Below are 16,556 nucleotides of genomic sequence, written 5' to 3'. Positions count from 1 at the left end.
TATTTGAACAGTGAGAGACAGAATAACAAATAAATAAAAAAATCGCGTTTCAAAAAAGTTATAAATTGATTTGCATTTTAATGAGTCAAATAAGTATTTGATCCCCTATCAGTTGGCATGATTTCTGGCTCCCAGGTGTCTTTTATACAGGTAAGGAGCTGAGATTAGTAGCACTCTCTTAAAGGGAGTCTTAATCTCAGTTTGTTATCTGTTTAAAAGACATCTGTCCACAGAAGCAATCAATCAATCAGATTCCAAACTCTCCACCATGGCCAAGACCAAAGAGCTGTCCAAGGATGTCAGGGACAAGATTGTAGACCTACACAAGGCATGGAATGGGCTACAAGACCATCGCCAAGCAGCTTGGTGAGAAGGTGACAACAGTTGGTGCGATTATTCGCAAATGGAAGAAACACAAAATAACTGTCAATCTCGCTCGAACTGGGGCTCCATACAAGATCTCACCTCGTGGAGTTTCAATGATCTTGAGAACGGTGAGGAATCAGCCCAGAACTACACGGGAGGATCTTGTCAATGATCTCAAGGCAACTGGGACCATAGTCACCAAGAAAACAATTGGTAACACACTACGCCGTGAAGGACTGAAATCCTGCAGCGCCCGCAAGGTTCCCCTGCTCAAGAAAGCACATGTACAGCCCGTCTGAAGTTTGCCAGTGATTCAGAGGAGAACTGGGTGAAAGTGTTGTGGTCAGATGAGACCAAAATCAAGCCCTTTGGCATCAACTCAACTCGCCGTGTTTAGAGGAGGAGGAATACTGCCTATGACCCCAAGAACACCATCCCCACCGTCAAACGTGGAGGTGGAAACATTATGCTTTGGGGGTGTTTTTCTGTTAAGGGGACAGGACAACTGCCACAATTATGTAATCGTTCAAAGCAGCAATTAATCGTTCAAAATCCACTTATGTTATTCTGTGTACTTAAGATGTTTTCTTTTCTTTCTACAAGTTATCTTAAGGGTTTTTGTATTGTTTTAATTTTAGTATAACATTATAATACCATGCATATTTTTACTTTTTTATTTAAAGAAACCAATCCAATATACAGTATAGTCCACATTTGAGGCTTAACACTATAGAAGTTTTTCAGTTAGAGTGTTTTCAGCTTGTTTATTTTCATCTAAAAATATGGCATGCGGTTACTTCAAACAATGGTATAAACATCATTCAATGTAAATTGTGATGATCGTAAATAATAATCGCAATTCCAATTCCAAGGGAATAGTCAACAAATATGATTTTTGTCATAATCGTGCAGCCCTAGTCGGTATTCCAGCATGACAAAGACCCAAAACATATGGCCAAGGGAGCAAAGAAGAGGCTCAAGAAGAAGCACATTAAGGTCCTGGAGTGGACTAGCTAGTCTCCAGACCTGAATCCCATAGAAAATCTGTGGAGGGAGCTGAAGGTTCGAGTTGCCAAACATCAGCCTCGAAACCTTAATGACTTGGAGAGGATCAGCAAAGAGGAGTGGGACAAAATCCCTCCTGAGATGTGTGCAAACCTGGTGGCCAACTACGAGAAACGTCTGACCTCTGTGATTGCCAACAAGGGTTTTGCCACCAAGTACTAAGTCATGATTTGGGAAGGAGTCAAATACTTATTTAACTCATTAAAATGCAAATCAATTTATAACTTTTTTTAAATGCGTTTTTCTGGATTTTTTTGTTGTTATTCTGTCTCTCACTGTTCAAATAAACCTACCATAATTATAGACTGATAATTTCTTTGTCAGTGGGGAAACGTACAAAATCAGCAGGGGATAAAATAACCCCCCTGTGTATATATATATATATATATATATATATATATGTGTGTGTGTGTGTGTGTGTGTGTGTGTGTGTGTGTGTATACTCTCATAACTGTGTTTTTATTGTTTGCTGGTTGAAATATATATATTTTAGATCTTAAATATATTTTTTATTTTATTATAAATGTGTTTTTATTGTTTGCTGGTTCATTAAGTGCTCATTAATTTTCTATGGTACTTTTTTGCAGCTTCTCTGAAGTTCAAGCTGTCCAGTGAAAGCAGCAAAGCAGCCGCCCAGAAGGACAGAATCCAACAGCTTCAAAACGAGCTCATCAGGGTGGGTCAATCAAGGGCGCTTTCCCTCAGATCATTAAAAGTTTTTAATAACAGCAGCAGCAGTGCTCAGAGACCGTGTGTTTCCTTTTTGAAGCTCAAGGGGTCCATTGACTGGCATGCATTTGTGATGTTTGCTGGCAGTAAGGAAATGCTGTATCAAATGCATTAATGGCTTCCTCCCAAGATCATTGATTGGATCAGATCATTGAATTTGTCTCCAGACCGCATGGCATATTGCTTGTTGCATTTGATACAAAGCTGAAAAATAAAGGCAAGCATTAGTCTCAATAGACCCCTGTCAATTGAGTTAACCCACTGCATGAACTCATTAGGCCTGTGTGCAGAGTTTTAGCTCTTTATTTGAATTATTGCAGAAGAAAGATATTGAGAAAGAGTTTGTCCAGCTGCAAAGAGCACATCAACAGCAGCAGGCTGTGCTAAAGAAATATCAGGCCCGGAGTGGTAAAATATCTGCACTGGAGGATACAGTTCGCCAACAAGAAAAGGTATTTAGCTGTTCTGTACAACATGTTGTTGTTTTTACCAAACAATCAAGCCATGAATACACTTCTCCGTTTGTTTGAGCGTTCCGATCAGAGCAGCCAATTTCACGAGTTTGGGTAAAAACAATAATTCACCCAAAAAAATAATATTCTCTCATTCCTATGTAATTCAATGGTGTTATTTTTTGATTATTTATATGCTATTATATAATATTTATTGGTATTTTGAATTCACCTTTATATATATTCAGTTTTAATGTTAGTTGTAGTAATTTCGTTCGTCATTTTTAGATTTGAGTATTTCTGTATTTCAGTTTTAGTCATTTTGGAACTTAGTTAAAAATGTAGTTAGTTGCCAAGGAAACATTTATTATATATTTTTGCTATATATAGTTTTTTTTTTCATCTAATATTTCTATTTTATTTCATTTATTTGTTTTTTAATTGTTTTAGTTTAGAACACTGCATTCCAAAACCTTCATGACGTTCTACTAAGAAAAAAAAATAGATATTTGCTTTATGAAATATAAAGAAGATAATGAATATAATCATATAATGAAAGTCAAAGGGGTCCAAAACATTCAAACTCTTAAAAAACATACAGGTTGCTTGAAATTAATGCAACTCAAATGGTTGTCCTCTGAAGCTATATGACAGCTTTCAGTAATAAAAATAATAATAATAAATATAATAAAAAAATATATATTTTTCACTAAATATATTTACTTCTGCTTTGCTCACTTATAGGGTTCATGAAAAAATGTTTGCATGTGCTTGATAATTTAAAGGAATGGTTGTTTGAACTATTCCTTTACATATCTAGCAAGTATCTAAAACAGTGCTTCTCAAAGTCCGGACCCCGGTACGGATCCGGACCCGCTTCTATTTCATATTTCAAGAACACTAATTATATTTCCTACTTTGATAAACGCACGTTAAACTTGTAAATCATTTGTTTATTTATTCTTATTTTTTTATGTCTTTTTGGAGAAGGTCCGAAAGTGCAGGCGAGATATTGAAACTTTTCTTTCATGACATTTGTTGTCATCATGACATCCCATAGATATATATACTTTGAAAACATCCAGTTCATGAAAATATCTACTACAGCACGGCACAAGTCCGGCATCTTCAGAGTTGATCTGAATGCAGGGAAACTTTGGCGCTTCCTTCAGATCCCCGACCCAAGATGGCGGCGATGACGTATGCTTAGAGGCCCAAGGCGACATCTAGTCAGTATATATATCTATGATGACATCCAGTGAGCGTATGACGTTTGACGTAATCGGGCGACATTTCACCGCTAATATTTTTATTTTGTTTTGCTATCACTTATATTATGGCAATTTGTCGTATAGCAGTGCCCAGTGTATACATTTATTTGTGGCGGCTTGTCACAATATCAAAACTGACCGCTACAAATAGATTTTACAAAAGGCTTATACTTCGTTGAATAAACTGAGCACTGCGCGTTTCAAAAATAAAATGCTGCGCGGGTGTTTTTATATGAATGTATCTTTTAAAAGAACCGTCCGTTTTCTTCAGAAAAGCTATGATGTCAATTTTCATTTGGTCTTCCTGACAGGTGCACGAGTTTTTGTTTCTTCAGCTGAACACAGAAGATATTTTGAAGAATGTTGATAACCAAATAGTTAGCGGTAGCCATTGACTTACAGTTGAGGTCAAAAGTTTTCATCCCTCTTTCAGAATCTGCAAAATGTTAATTATTTCCAAAAATAAGAGGGATCATACAAAATGCATGTTATTTTTTATTTAGTACTGACCTGAATAAGTTATTTCACATAAAAGATGTTTACATATAGTCCACAAGAGAAAATAATAGTTGAATTTATAAAAATGACCCCGTTCAAAAGTTTACATCCCCTTGATTCTTAATACTGTGTTGTTACCTGAACGATCCAAAGCTGTGTTTTTTTGTTTAGTGATAGTTGTTCATGAGTCCCTTGTTTGTCCTGAACAGTTAAACTGCCTGCTGTTCTTTAGAAAAATCCTTCAGGTCCCACAAATTCTTTGGTTTTCCAGCATTTTTGTGTATTTGAACCCTTTCCAACAATGACTGTATGATTCTGAGATCCATATTTTCACACTGAGGACAACTGAGGGACTCATATACAACTATTACAGAAAGTTCAAACACTCACTGATGCTCCAGAAGGAAAAGCCATGCATTAAGAGCTGGGGGGTGAAAACTTTTTAACAGTGGAGATGTGTACATTTTTCTTATTTTGCCTAAATATCATATTTTTTTCATTTAGTACTGCCCTTCAGAGGCTACAGAAGATAGTTACATGATTGCCAGAAGGCAAAATAAGTTAAACTTACCCTGATCTTCAAATTTTTAAAGCATGGTTTTCCTTCTGGAGCATCAGTGAGCATTTGAACCTTCTGCACCTTTGGAGAAATCACCTCCTTGTTCAGAACGATCCTGTTGGATTTCCAGTCCTCTCCGTCTCTGCAGGAACAAATCAATATGTGTTACTGTTCCAGTAAGTGTGCTTCTAACAGATATGGATAGATGGTGCCTACTTGAGCAAGACGCCATATTTGCGGTTCCTGTAGTCCCTGTAGGAGGTCCACGCTTCCACCCTGAGTCTCTTGGGATAATGACCCTCAGCTTTGAACAGGACAGCAGCATCTTCAGGCTTGATGATGTTCACACTCTCATAGTACCCAACCTTTTCCCTGTCCACATTGATTGTACAGGTACTTTACAACCATAATGTATGTTTTGTTTTGTTTTGGTACAAGGGTCACTGGCCTCACACTCTCTTTATTATTATTATTATTAGTAGTAGTATTTGCAAAATGTAAATAGTAAATTAAATGTAAATAAAAATAATTATATAGAAATATAAAATAAAATATATAAATGTATTAATTCTTAAGTTGTTTAAAATACAATTTAATCTAAATTAAAAGTGTTTTTTCAATGTTTCTGCGGTGGTATAAAAATATATAGGTAAAAAACACATTGAAATTGTGCAGCATGATGCGGTGGATATTCCTGAGGCCGTCCATTCTCCAGAGCGTATAGAGATTGGCCACGCTGTTCCTCCATTGTCCGGGAATCTCATTGAAGGGTTGTACGGCAGAGTTGTCCTTTCTGACGGCAGGCACCTGTCCCGTGCGAGTGGCTCTGACCTGTCCGGACAGACACGGCGCCAGATGGGCCCTCAGACTGCAGTGGGACATCGCCTCTCTCGTTGTCCCGGTCTGACGCTCCTCTCCAGCACACTCAGCATCAGCAGCCTTGTGTTTATATATCACTCCCCACTCCACACGACAAGGATGATGATGAAGTGTCTCGAGGACATTTGCAAAGAGACAACCCCAAATTTATTGGGACCTTCTTACTCAAACTTGATATATATATATATCAAACTGTCTGAAAACAAATAATTTGAGTTGTAAGATTTTAATGTTTTGAAAGAAGTCTCTCTGCTCACCAAGGCTGCATTTATTTGATCAAAGATACAGTAAAAACAGAAATATTATGAAATATTTTTACAATTTAAAAGAACTATTTTGTATTTTAATATGTTTTAAAATGTAATATATTCCTGTGATCAAAGCTGAATTTTCAGCATCATTACTCCAGTCTTCAGTGTCACATGATCCTTCACAAATCATTCTAATATGCTGATTTGCTGCTCAAGAAACATTTATTATTATTATCAATGTTAAAAACCGTTGTGCTGATTAAATTATTTTTTTTTTTTGTGAAAGCCAATACCATCAAAAGTTTGGGGTAAGATTAAAAAAAGAAAAATGCGATCAATATTTTTATTTAGCAAGAATGCATTATTCGATCAAAACTGATCAGCAGCAATGACATTTATAATGTTACAAAAGATTTATGTTTCAAATAATCCTGAAAAAAAGTATCAGTTTCCATAAAAATATTAAGCAGCACAACTGTTTTATAAGAAGAACCATTATTATTAATCGAGCACCAATAATAATTGATAATTGTTCACCAAATCAGCATATTAAATGATTTCTGAAGGATCATGTGACTGAAGACTGGAGTAATGATGCTGAAAACTCAGCTTTGATCACAGAAATAAATTACATTTTAAAATATATTCAAATAGAAAACTTACTTTAAATTGCAATAATATTTTCAGACAGTTTGATCTATATATAGCCACTATATTACTGTTTTTGCTGTATTTTTAAACTGTTCGTAAGCATTAGAGATTTCTATAAAAATATGAAAATTATATATATATATATATACACACAAACTATAAACGTGAGGAAATCTTTATTCACTTTTTTCTCTTTAGAAGTGTGTATTAAGAGTACTGTTTTCTCAAGTGAACAAACAAACCTCAAGGATGTTGCTACATGTGTGTGTGCAGTAATCCAAGACTCACTGTATTAAAATACACATTTATTAGAAAACATATTTATGTTATGTTATGTCAAGACAAGTCAGTCATAAACAGATTTTGAAAAATTCATACATGCATGAATGGAAATGCTTGGGTCACGACACGCCACACTGTTATAAATAAACAACACTGACACAGCAGCAAATTAAATTCTATCCATGCACAATAATATAAGTCCTGTATTAAACATTCACAGTGTAAACCTTAAATATTTTACAAAGTGCTTTGATTAAATTGAAATTAAACCACTGCAAACGAAAGTGTTATGAATGACATTATGTGGTCTTGAGGAGTTTGATTAATGTCTCCAACTTCATGGCGGTGTTCAGATCTCCCTGAACTATCAGTCTGCTGCTGCTGTAGGCGGCGAACGGTCGCAGGCTCCCCTCAAACATGGCCAACAGATCCTGCTCGCTCATGCACAGAGAAACATCTGGCTCCCGCGGCGAGACGCCCGCTCCACACGCTCCAGCACCTCCACACAGACACAGCATTCAGAGCATTTCACACAAAACTGTCCCTAAACTGGCAAATCAACCCAACGTTTTTGGGCATGTAACCACAATGTTTGAAAAGCTGGCCATATGAGATTATGGAGTTCTTCCATTTTATAGCGTGTTTGTTTTTGTTTTTTTACTGTAGATTAAAGCACTGCATCAAAATGCATTTTGTATGCTCTTTTCTAGGCAACCAGATATTCTGCATTCATAAATCTTACCCACTGTTTCATTCATTAACACATCTGCTTCTGACTTATTTTTGGCTTTTTTCATCACTTTACTGACTAATTGTAGAGTAACATCAGGAGGTTAAAGTAGAAAGGGTTTCAGAGATGTTGCCAGCCTGACTCGAACCCAAATCACCTGAATGAGCACTATCACTAAGCCACGTCTCTGATGTGATATTTTCCCTATATAGGTTCAGAAAACAGCCCAACAGTCCAGTTCTGGAAGTGAAAATGCCATTAATTTTCTCCATAGGGAAATTTTTAACAGTAAAGATCCTTGCACACTAAGTCAAATATTTTCATATGCGTTTAAAAAAAGTTTTTTTTTTCATATTCATCATCCTTTCCTATCAAAATGTTTGTTACGGATGCGAAAACGCAGAAAATCGAAACCGACCCCATTTTTTTTTTTTTCGGACGAAATTTTCGGAGGCAGTGTGTAAACATGATTGACACAACAAGAGGTTGTATTTATTTTTTATCGTGCGAAGATTTCGGACGAAAGGTGTGCAAAGACCTAAACCTTTAAAAACAGACCTGCTTTTGTTGAAGCCATCAGTTTCAACTTGTGCTTTAATTATTTTTTTTACAACAGAAACTCTGGTTAAAAACTACATTACTCATGATGCTGTACAGAAAATTCCACCAATCAGAGCCGCAGTGAGTGCCAAACGAGCACTGAGTTCCGCCCACTCCCATGAAGCAGCGCAAGTGACACAATCAAGGTCTCAAAACACTTAAATATTTAAATATATATGCATATTTTGCAATAAACTTAAAATATATTGTTTCTATACATACACTCAACAACTTTAAAAGGATAGTTTTATATTTCTCCATTGTTTTTCATTTGATTATGTCATTCACAATGCTTCATGGGATTGTAGTTCCTTCCCTCATTAAAGTCGTTAAGCACACGGTTTTGTACTTTTGTCCGATTTTTTTAAATATTTAATGCTTCAAATCAAAGTTTGTACAGTTGTGATTCTCCTCCTAGCTGATTGATTTGGTTCATGGCTTATAGCACTTTAACGAAGACTTTTCTTAAAGGGTTACTCCACCCCAAAATGAAAATGTTGTCATTAATCATTTACCCCCATGTGGTTCCAAACCCATAAAAGCTTCGTTCATCTTTGGAACACAATTTAAGATATTTTGGAGGCTTGTGACTGTCCCATTGACTGCCAAGTAAATAACACTGTCAAGGCCCAGAAAAGTATGAAAGGCATCATCAAAATAGTCCATCTGCCATCAGTGGTTCAATCTGAACTTTATGAAGCTACGAGAATACTTTTTGTACGTAAAGAAAATAAAAATAACGACTTCGTCTCTGTGTCAGCGTAGCGCCATTTTGGAGAGTATCCACTGAACGCAAACTGCATATGTTGTTCTGTGTCAGCTGCGCCACACGGATACGCTGTTTTCGTTCAAATCAATTCAAATCATAAACGTAGAAGACGTTTCAGAACCAGCACCACTGAAAAAGTGGGTGGCCCGCATTAATGCACTCTATATCAATAGCAGGCAATACACCAGTGTTATTTAGTGTCATTCAGATACTATTATAGTTTTATTAAAATGTTATTTATTTTAAACGTCATACTTTCCATTTTTTCATTTTTTTTTTTAAATATGTCTATATAACTTTTATTCATTTTGATTCTGTTTAGTTGTAGATATTTTAGTACATCAGGTTCAACTAAATGAAAATGAGAAATGTTGCCCTGAAAAACAGTTTTGTATATTGCATTTTATTTCAGTTACTGTTTATTTTATTTCAAGTAATGCAAACTTTTATGGTCAAGAGTGTTTTTAATGCTCTCAGTCTTACCTTGTGTCAGGTCCACATAGTAGTAGTTGTTCTGTCCAGAGTCGGTGGTGATCTGAAAGCGGTAACAGGCTTGCACCTGATGAACCAGCTGCTCTGACAGCACTGACCGGACCGCGTCCATCAGTCCATCCACACGACTGCCACTCACAGCTGCTGCTGAGCACAGCTCATCCGCGAAACTTACTGAATCTGGAGAAACCACAAAATGAGATTCTGTTTATCATGCTGGTTTTTCTTCCTGCTGTACCGAAACCACCCTGAACCATCATGTTTGTGTACCGTTATACCCCTATTACAGATTCAAGTAGCCTAACATCACCTTGACTGGATTGGGACGCAGACGTCTGGCTCAGGAAGTGCATTGCGAGCTGCTGTATGGGTCCAGTGAGTCCTTCCAGCCCAGGGACAGAGGGGGGCATAATGACAGGCCCCGCGTGACCCCCATCCGGTTCCCGGAGCACCCCCTCCAGGATCAGCTCCACACGGTCCACCTCCAGCCCCCAAGGCTTCGTCATCTCATTCATGTCCATCTGCAGCACACAGGCACTTCAAAGCTAAAGGGATAGTTCACCAATAAATGAATGTGTAATATTTGGTATTTATCGCTCACCCCGAGATGTTCTCCAAGCTTGATCCTCTCGGTCTGTATCTCTCGCAGGGTCTTTTTGCTCAGGGTCTGCATCATGGCGTTCTGTGCGGTGAGGCGGGTGGAGGCGTTCAGATCCTGCACCGCCACCACGGACATCACCGGATTCCAGATCCGGAACTGGATATCCGCTCCCACCGACACCAGACCACCATCTTTGGTGGTGACCTTTTGGCAGGGTAAATTGTGGGAATCTCAAAATACTTGGTTTGTAGAAAGATGAGTTTTTAAATGTAATTGAATTAAAAAAAGAATAAAAAAAATCTCTTTTTTTTTTTTATACCTTGCATGGTGGGACGCTGAAGGCTCTGGTCCGCAGATCAACCTTCTGCCACTGATCAATGAAAGGCAGAACCAGAACCACTCCTGGACCTTTAGGAGGACGGATCCGGCCCAGACGAAAAACAACAATCCTCTCATAGTTCGGTACAACCTGAAAATGGTACTATACATTTAAGAAGCACTTAAAAAAGGCTAAAACTCTCCTAAAAATGTGCTTCGAACTAACCTTTAGGACAAACCATCCAGATATGGGAAAAGTTAGGAAGGTAACTAGAAAAACCAGGAACGTTACGATCAAGTTGCAAATCCAGGACAACAATCCCTGAGATTTATCTGTTATGAAATTAATAATTATTAATTAGCAAAGATTATTGTGTCATATAATGTATAAATATTACTATATATATATATGTGTGTGTGTGTGTGTGTGAGAGAGAAATTGAAACTACTGAATAATATATAGAAAAATATGTATATATTATTATAATATAGCTATACATATATATAATACTAAAATGTATTATTATATTAATAAATACACCCACATATAACGTTATACATTTTAGATATAAATATTGTATATACATAAATAACAAAAGAATACAAATATGATAAACAATATGTCATAGCATAACATTATAATATAGCATTATAATAGTATTACATTGGTTAAGTATGAATCACACACACACGCTAATAATTCTAAGCTATAGTTATATTTACTTATTTAATATGTGCACCGTAATGTGTGTCACCGTGGAATGAATACCTGTGAAGTCGTTTTGAGAGACTTTAGGCACATAATCAAATGAATGTCCTCTCTGATCATAATTACTGTGAGATGAAAACAGTCCAGGAGCGCCACTGTACACTGAATCTCTCTGCGACAGACACTGATACTCGTACCCCGAAGACTTCCCGAACATTGTCCTGCCGTGTCAGAAGAGATCGCTCCCTCCGTGATGCCTATGAACTTATATTATTGTTATTTTGAGCTCAATCCATGTCGAAAATGCCAAAAACAAAAAGCACTTCCGCGTTTTGCGACCTCTAACGTGACGTCGTGCGCTGAGGGCCAATGAAATGCCGCCCTCTAGAGGACCGGAAGTGACATGCATCACGGTTGGAAAGGTAATATCATCATTAAAAAATTAAATTCAGAAAGATTAATAATATATTTTATTTATACGTCCTACAAATATGAGGCATATATTTCAACTTTTACAAAAGTGCCCCCTTCAAAAGGGGTATTTGTTAACAATTTCTTTTGAACTGATCATTAAACATATTCTAAATAATCTTGCATTATAATGGCCTTGACAGGCAATTTGCATTCTCAACATGATATACATAAACAGGCTGTGCCAAATATCTGAGATTCCAAATAATGGAGATGCATAGCAATATTATAGGTATAAAAACTACAGTAACACAAATAAAAAGAGACATATAAAATTATGAGACAAAATAAGCAACCTATGCAAAAGACTTATGTGGCTTACATACATTTGCACTTTCTTTTTAGTATTCAGGCAAATTCATTGGCATCGTAACTAGCATGGCAGTAAAGCAAAGCACCTAAATTCTTGAGGATTTCATTCCTCTAAAAACAGTCTTTCAGAAAGAGCTCCTCAGTTTTTGAACATGTCACACAGTAGTTTCTCCATGGGTGTGTTCCCGATGGTTCTCTGGAAGAAAAGATGCTCGATTCTTTCCGAACTCAGAAAGTGAAGGGATGGAAGGAGAAGCAATAGTCTGCCAAACCTAAGGAAAGAGATTCATAAGAATAATTTTCATTAGTTGTGTCCACTCTCAAAAATACAGTTTAACTTCTTTATGCAAATGCATGCTTGTATATTTGCTCACCTGGCGACTTGATTGGGATAAAGAGTGTGGATATGTTGAGCTAGCAGCACTTGGGACTGATCTTGTAGGTTCTCCACCTGTTCTGGGTCTTTAAGTCCTCGTGTTTCTGTTAAAGAATGCAAAGATTACTCACCCAGAACAACATTTATACCCTACTAATTCAGTTCTTGTAATGTAGGCTATCAGTTATGCCCCCTTGTGGCAAGAAGAGGGAAAAACCTACCTGGTTTAAACAAAACAATGGCTTTCAAGCATGCAAACTCAGTCGGATCCACTAGCAGAGGCTTGAAGTGGCTAAACACTTCTTGCAGGACCCTCAGGTCCGAGGCCGAGGGGCTTCCCTTGCCCTGTCCTGGGGGTGAGAGGTCTGGCAGAGACAGCAGGGGGCAGTTGTCCAGAGGTAGCGACCACTGAATTGCACACAGAAGAAACAGCTCACTCCATGCTTCCTCAAGTAGAATCACCTAAATTCACAAAGAGTGCTGGGTTAAAATTTATGGTAAATTGAAGTTAGGCAAATTAATCAACAATATTTGCTGTTTTGAGCGGCACTTGCAGATTATACCGTATAACTAACAACAACGTAACTATGGTTTCTTTGGCTTGAAATCTCTGTTTCTGGATTAACAAATCAGAAAATACTCATCTGGTGGTAGTAGAGTGAGAAGTAATAGACTCTCACCTGGTCTCTGAATGGTAGATGGGAAAACACCGGCAAGTTCTTTGCCCATTTAACAGACATGAAGAGCAGGCGGGCTGAGGTTTCATATACACTCTCTGGTCCACGTGAGGGGTAGAGAGCACTGCTGTACTCCGGAGAACTTTCAGGTTCATTACTGGTCACATCGATGTTCTCATCCACTGTAAACACAGTTGAAAAGGCCAGCTTAGACCAGCATAAACATCCCTGCTGCTCCAGGCTAGTATAGACCAGCATAGCCCTGTCCGAAACCTACGGCACTATTGCCTCGCTATGAAGTCAGTCAATGACTTATACGCTATAGCTTAGACACTGTCAGAATATAACTGTACCTTTAGGAGTACAACTTTTATGAGGAAAGTACCCTTAAAAGGATATATTTGTACCTTATATACCCCACGCCTTTTAGGGGTATTTAAGATACAAAGATGTCCCTTTAAGGGTACTTGCATATAGGTAGTTGTTGTACTCCTAAAGGTACAGTTATATTATGTCTATGAGGTACAAAGTTCTTTAGAGTAGTGATATGTACTCTTAAGGTACTAATATGCACATTTGGGGGCAAATAAGGTACAAAGTTGTCCCTTTTAAGGGTACCCTATTAGGTACAAAAGCTGTCACTCTATTGTACTAATTACATATTAGTTACATATTACTAAGTACATATTAAAAAGGTACTAAATTGCTCCTTGTAATTACGAAAATGCACCATTTAGGTACTAATATGCAGTGTTGGGGGTAGCGCATTACAAGTAATGTGAGTTATGTAATCTGATTACTTTTGTCAAGTAACTAGTAAAGTAATGCCTTACTTTTAAATTTACAAGAAAATATCTAAGTCCATTTTTTTTAAATAAGTAACACAAGCTACTTTGTTTTCCCATTTATTCACTGACACCTCTCCTGTTCTTTGTCGAAAGAAATCAGGAGTAAGTGCAGAGGCAATTCCTTCTGAGGTTTATTAATTTCACTTTTGGCATGAAAGGACCTTTGCAATTTGCAATTTTGTTTGTTATTAAAAATAAATAAACAAGCCCAGCTCAGGTGACAAAAAGTAACATAAAGTAATGAAATGCATTACTTTCCATTAAAAGTAACTAAGTAAGCAATTTATAATTTTTTTATGGTGTAACACAATATTGTAATGTATTAATTTTAAAAGTAACTTTCCCCAACACTGCTAATATGCACCCTTTATAGCGATAAATAAGGTACAAATGTGTACCTTTTGAAAAGGTACCACATCAGTGACAAGCAGTTGTACCCCCAAATGTGCAATTTTTGCAAATTGTTTCTGAGTGTAGGGATGTTTCAGTTTGCCTTCTGTGGCACCATAACATCATAAATACCTCTACAACAAATTTAAAGTTCAAAGTAAGCCTTAGGAAAATATTTTATGTACCTTGTTGCCACCGGATCTCCAAAGTTTTGGACAAAGGCATGGTATTCCCCCAAAAAAACTTTTCTAGGTTGACCAAGGTGGTGTCACTCCTTACCGTCCTCTGGTTCCAGCTTGGCGCAGGTCTCGGCGGTCATCAGGCTGGCCATGAAGCGATGTCCGTTCTTGGGGCTGTTGGAGTGCTGGCTAGTATCTGTGGAGCTGATGCTGGAGCTGATGGAGGAGCCCAGCAGTGGGCGGTTGATCACAGAGCAGGTGGACGAGGAGGTGGGCTCCAGGGTGGTGGCGAGGTGCTCCTTGTCCTTGTCCATATCCAGTGCGTCTAATCTGACTTGAGCGGTGCTGCGGGGCTGACGCTCATTCTGAACAGCTGAGAGGAGATGGACGGAAAGGTTTAGAAAGTGAAGACAACGAGGAAGAAGAGGATGCTTTTAAGAAGTTGACTCACCATCCTTGTTCATGCCAGCTTGAAGGCATTTCTTTAAGCGACAGGCCTGGCACTGATTCCGATGGGCTTTGTCCACAGGACACATGCCTGTACCAGCTTGACATCTGTAAATTTCATTATCAGGAAGGTTATGGTAGTCTCTACCTTCAAGCATTTCTGCTCCCAACTTTGAACACTCTCAGAAAAAAGGTACAAAATCTACCACTGGGGAAAAGCTGCACCTTTTCAAAAGGTACTAATATGTAAACTTTAAGTACAATTATGTTCCTTTAAGGTACAATAATGCACCCTTTAGGGGTAAAGAAGGTACAAAGGTGTAGCTTTTGAAAGGGTACTGTCCCAATGAGAGCTTTTGTACCTTTATTTCTGAGAGTGAATATGCAAGGTGTTTTCTCACCTGTAGATGAGTCTGCGCCTCACACTGCGCTTGAAAAAGCCACTGCAACCATTGCAAGCATATATCCCGTAGTGTTTCCCACTGCTGGTGTCAGAACACACTCTACAAAGAAGTCCCGAGTTCAGGATCTTGCCAGGAGTGGGGCTTTTACCTGGGAAAGCACAGGAAACAACTATTTGTTATTCCAGATCGCAATTGCTTATACCCAATTCAGTCATTAGGAGTTGATAATCACAAGACAGCATTAACTTGGCATGCCATACTTGCTAAAGTAAACCTTGCTTGAGAGTATTGTATTTTAGGACTTTCTATAAGATATTCAAACTGAAATTCAAGAATACCAAAAAGTTCGAAGGGTACTTGCTTGCAAGAGTCTTTACCACTTCTTGCATGTCCACTACAAGCTAAACTGAAGAAGCAGTTACTCACCATCTTGGCTTCCATCCGTAGAGTTGCTCCTGGAAGACTCTGTTGGTGATGCAAATGGTATCATGGACATTTCTGACATTGGATCCTCCATTCAGTGTAGCGTAGAAGTGTACCCTTAGAAGAATTTGGCTTTTGGGCCAAAATATTTTTCCCAGGTAGGTTGACTGGAATCCTAGAGGGTCCTCCAAGAGATCCGTCCAGTCCTGAGAATTGTACGAATATTAGATGTTTCTTCAAAGTCCTTCAATCTCTATCCTGATGGTCTTGTCTGATGCTTTTGTAAAGAGCAGTGAGGTCTGTAACCTCCTTCTGGTGCCGGACAGTGAGTGACTCTGAGGCTACCGTGGGCTCCCTAAAGGAAGACAAAGGGATTAGTAGCAAGCGCTGTGTAAGCAAATGCCTATTTGTCATCCTCTTAATCTTTACTGTCCATCTAGGGGTGGATCAATCAGTCACACTCAGTAGCATTAGCTCCATCCACAACAAGTGTGGAGAGAATGAACAAACAAAAGGATTGGGGTTGAGTCATAAATGTCCATCTATCTCTCTCTTGCTCTCATCTCTTCTCTTTTGAGGTTTTCCCACAAAATAGCTTGACTTCAAGACTTTGGTTAACATTACACCTCCAAAATTGACAGTGGCTAGCTATTGATTTATTTATTAATTTTTTTATTGGGTGACTTGGTTACAAGTGGTTTCTTAGTTTCAGCAATCAATATTGATTTCATGGGTTAACATGTTCCTGTTATGATCAGTGATCCATAAGGACATTACTTACCTTTGACTACACATAACACCAGATAT

At 37.9% G+C, this 16,556-nt stretch overlaps 2 protein-coding genes across 3 annotated transcripts; both read right to left on the bottom strand.

Moving 5' to 3' along the window:
* Positions 1 to 7,008: 7,008 nt before the first annotated feature.
* On the bottom strand, positions 7,009 to 11,583 carry LOC306866306 (stomatin-like protein 1). Of its 2 annotated transcripts, XM_079411405.1 has the most exons (7): positions 11,283 to 11,570; positions 10,740 to 10,846; positions 10,515 to 10,664; positions 10,196 to 10,399; positions 9,905 to 10,115; positions 9,586 to 9,774; positions 7,011 to 7,502 (listed from the first exon to the last, which is right to left on the bottom strand). In XM_079411405.1, the coding sequence occupies exons 1-7, from the start codon at positions 11,437 to 11,439 to the stop codon at positions 7,303 to 7,305; spliced, it is 1,218 nt and encodes a 405-aa protein (XP_079267531.1). In that variant the 5' UTR covers positions 11,440 to 11,570; the 3' UTR covers positions 7,011 to 7,302. The 2 variants fall into 2 exon arrangements, with proteins under 2 accessions (XP_079267532.1, XP_079267531.1); XM_079411406.1 differs by lacking the exon at positions 10,740 to 10,846 and having other exon boundaries at positions 7,009 to 7,502; positions 11,283 to 11,583.
* Positions 11,538 to 16,086, bottom strand: LOC306866305 (photoreceptor-specific nuclear receptor-like). Its single transcript, XM_079411404.1, has 8 exons — positions 15,753 to 16,086; positions 15,324 to 15,474; positions 14,927 to 15,030; positions 14,576 to 14,848; positions 13,062 to 13,240; positions 12,603 to 12,843; positions 12,380 to 12,485; positions 11,538 to 12,277 (listed from the first exon to the last, which is right to left on the bottom strand). The coding sequence occupies exons 1-8, from the start codon at positions 15,841 to 15,843 to the stop codon at positions 12,145 to 12,147; spliced, it is 1,278 nt and encodes a 425-aa protein (XP_079267530.1). The 5' UTR covers positions 15,844 to 16,086; the 3' UTR covers positions 11,538 to 12,144.
* Between the last annotated feature and the right edge of the window lie 470 nt (positions 16,087 to 16,556).

This window comes from Barbus barbus (genome assembly GCF_936440315.1).
Source record: "Barbus barbus genome assembly, chromosome: 48".
NCBI lineage: Eukaryota > Metazoa > Chordata > Actinopteri > Cypriniformes > Cyprinidae > Barbus > Barbus barbus.
Note: the sequence above shows the minus strand (reverse complement) of the source record. Positions and strands in the feature narration are given on the sequence as shown.

What these genes read in the sequence shown, in the direction of transcription:
- LOC306866306 (XM_079411405.1), bottom strand. Translation starts at nt 11,439, where the DNA reads ATGTTCGGGAAGTCTTCGGGGTACGAGTATCAGTGTCTGTCGCAGAGA. An exon ending in CTGGATGGTTTGTCCTAAAG is followed by an intron (nt 10,665 to 10,739) that starts GTTAGTTCGAAG and finishes TACCATTTTCAG; the next exon opens with GTTGTACCGAACTATGAGAG. An exon ending in CTATGTGGACCTGACACAAG is followed by an intron (nt 7,503 to 9,585) that starts GTAAGACTGAGA and finishes GTCTGTGTGGAG; the next exon opens with GTGCTGGAGCGTGTGGAGCG.
- LOC306866305 (XM_079411404.1), bottom strand. Translation starts at nt 15,843, where the DNA reads ATGGAGGATCCAATGTCAGAAATGTCCATGATACCATTTGCATCACCA. An exon ending in AGCTGGCATGAACAAGGATG is followed by an intron (nt 14,849 to 14,926) that starts GTGAGTCAACTT and finishes ATCTCCTCTCAG; the next exon opens with CTGTTCAGAATGAGCGTCAG. An exon ending in CAAGCTGGAACCAGAGGACG is followed by an intron (nt 13,241 to 14,575) that starts GTAAGGAGTGAC and finishes CTGTGTTTACAG; the next exon opens with TGGATGAGAACATCGATGTG.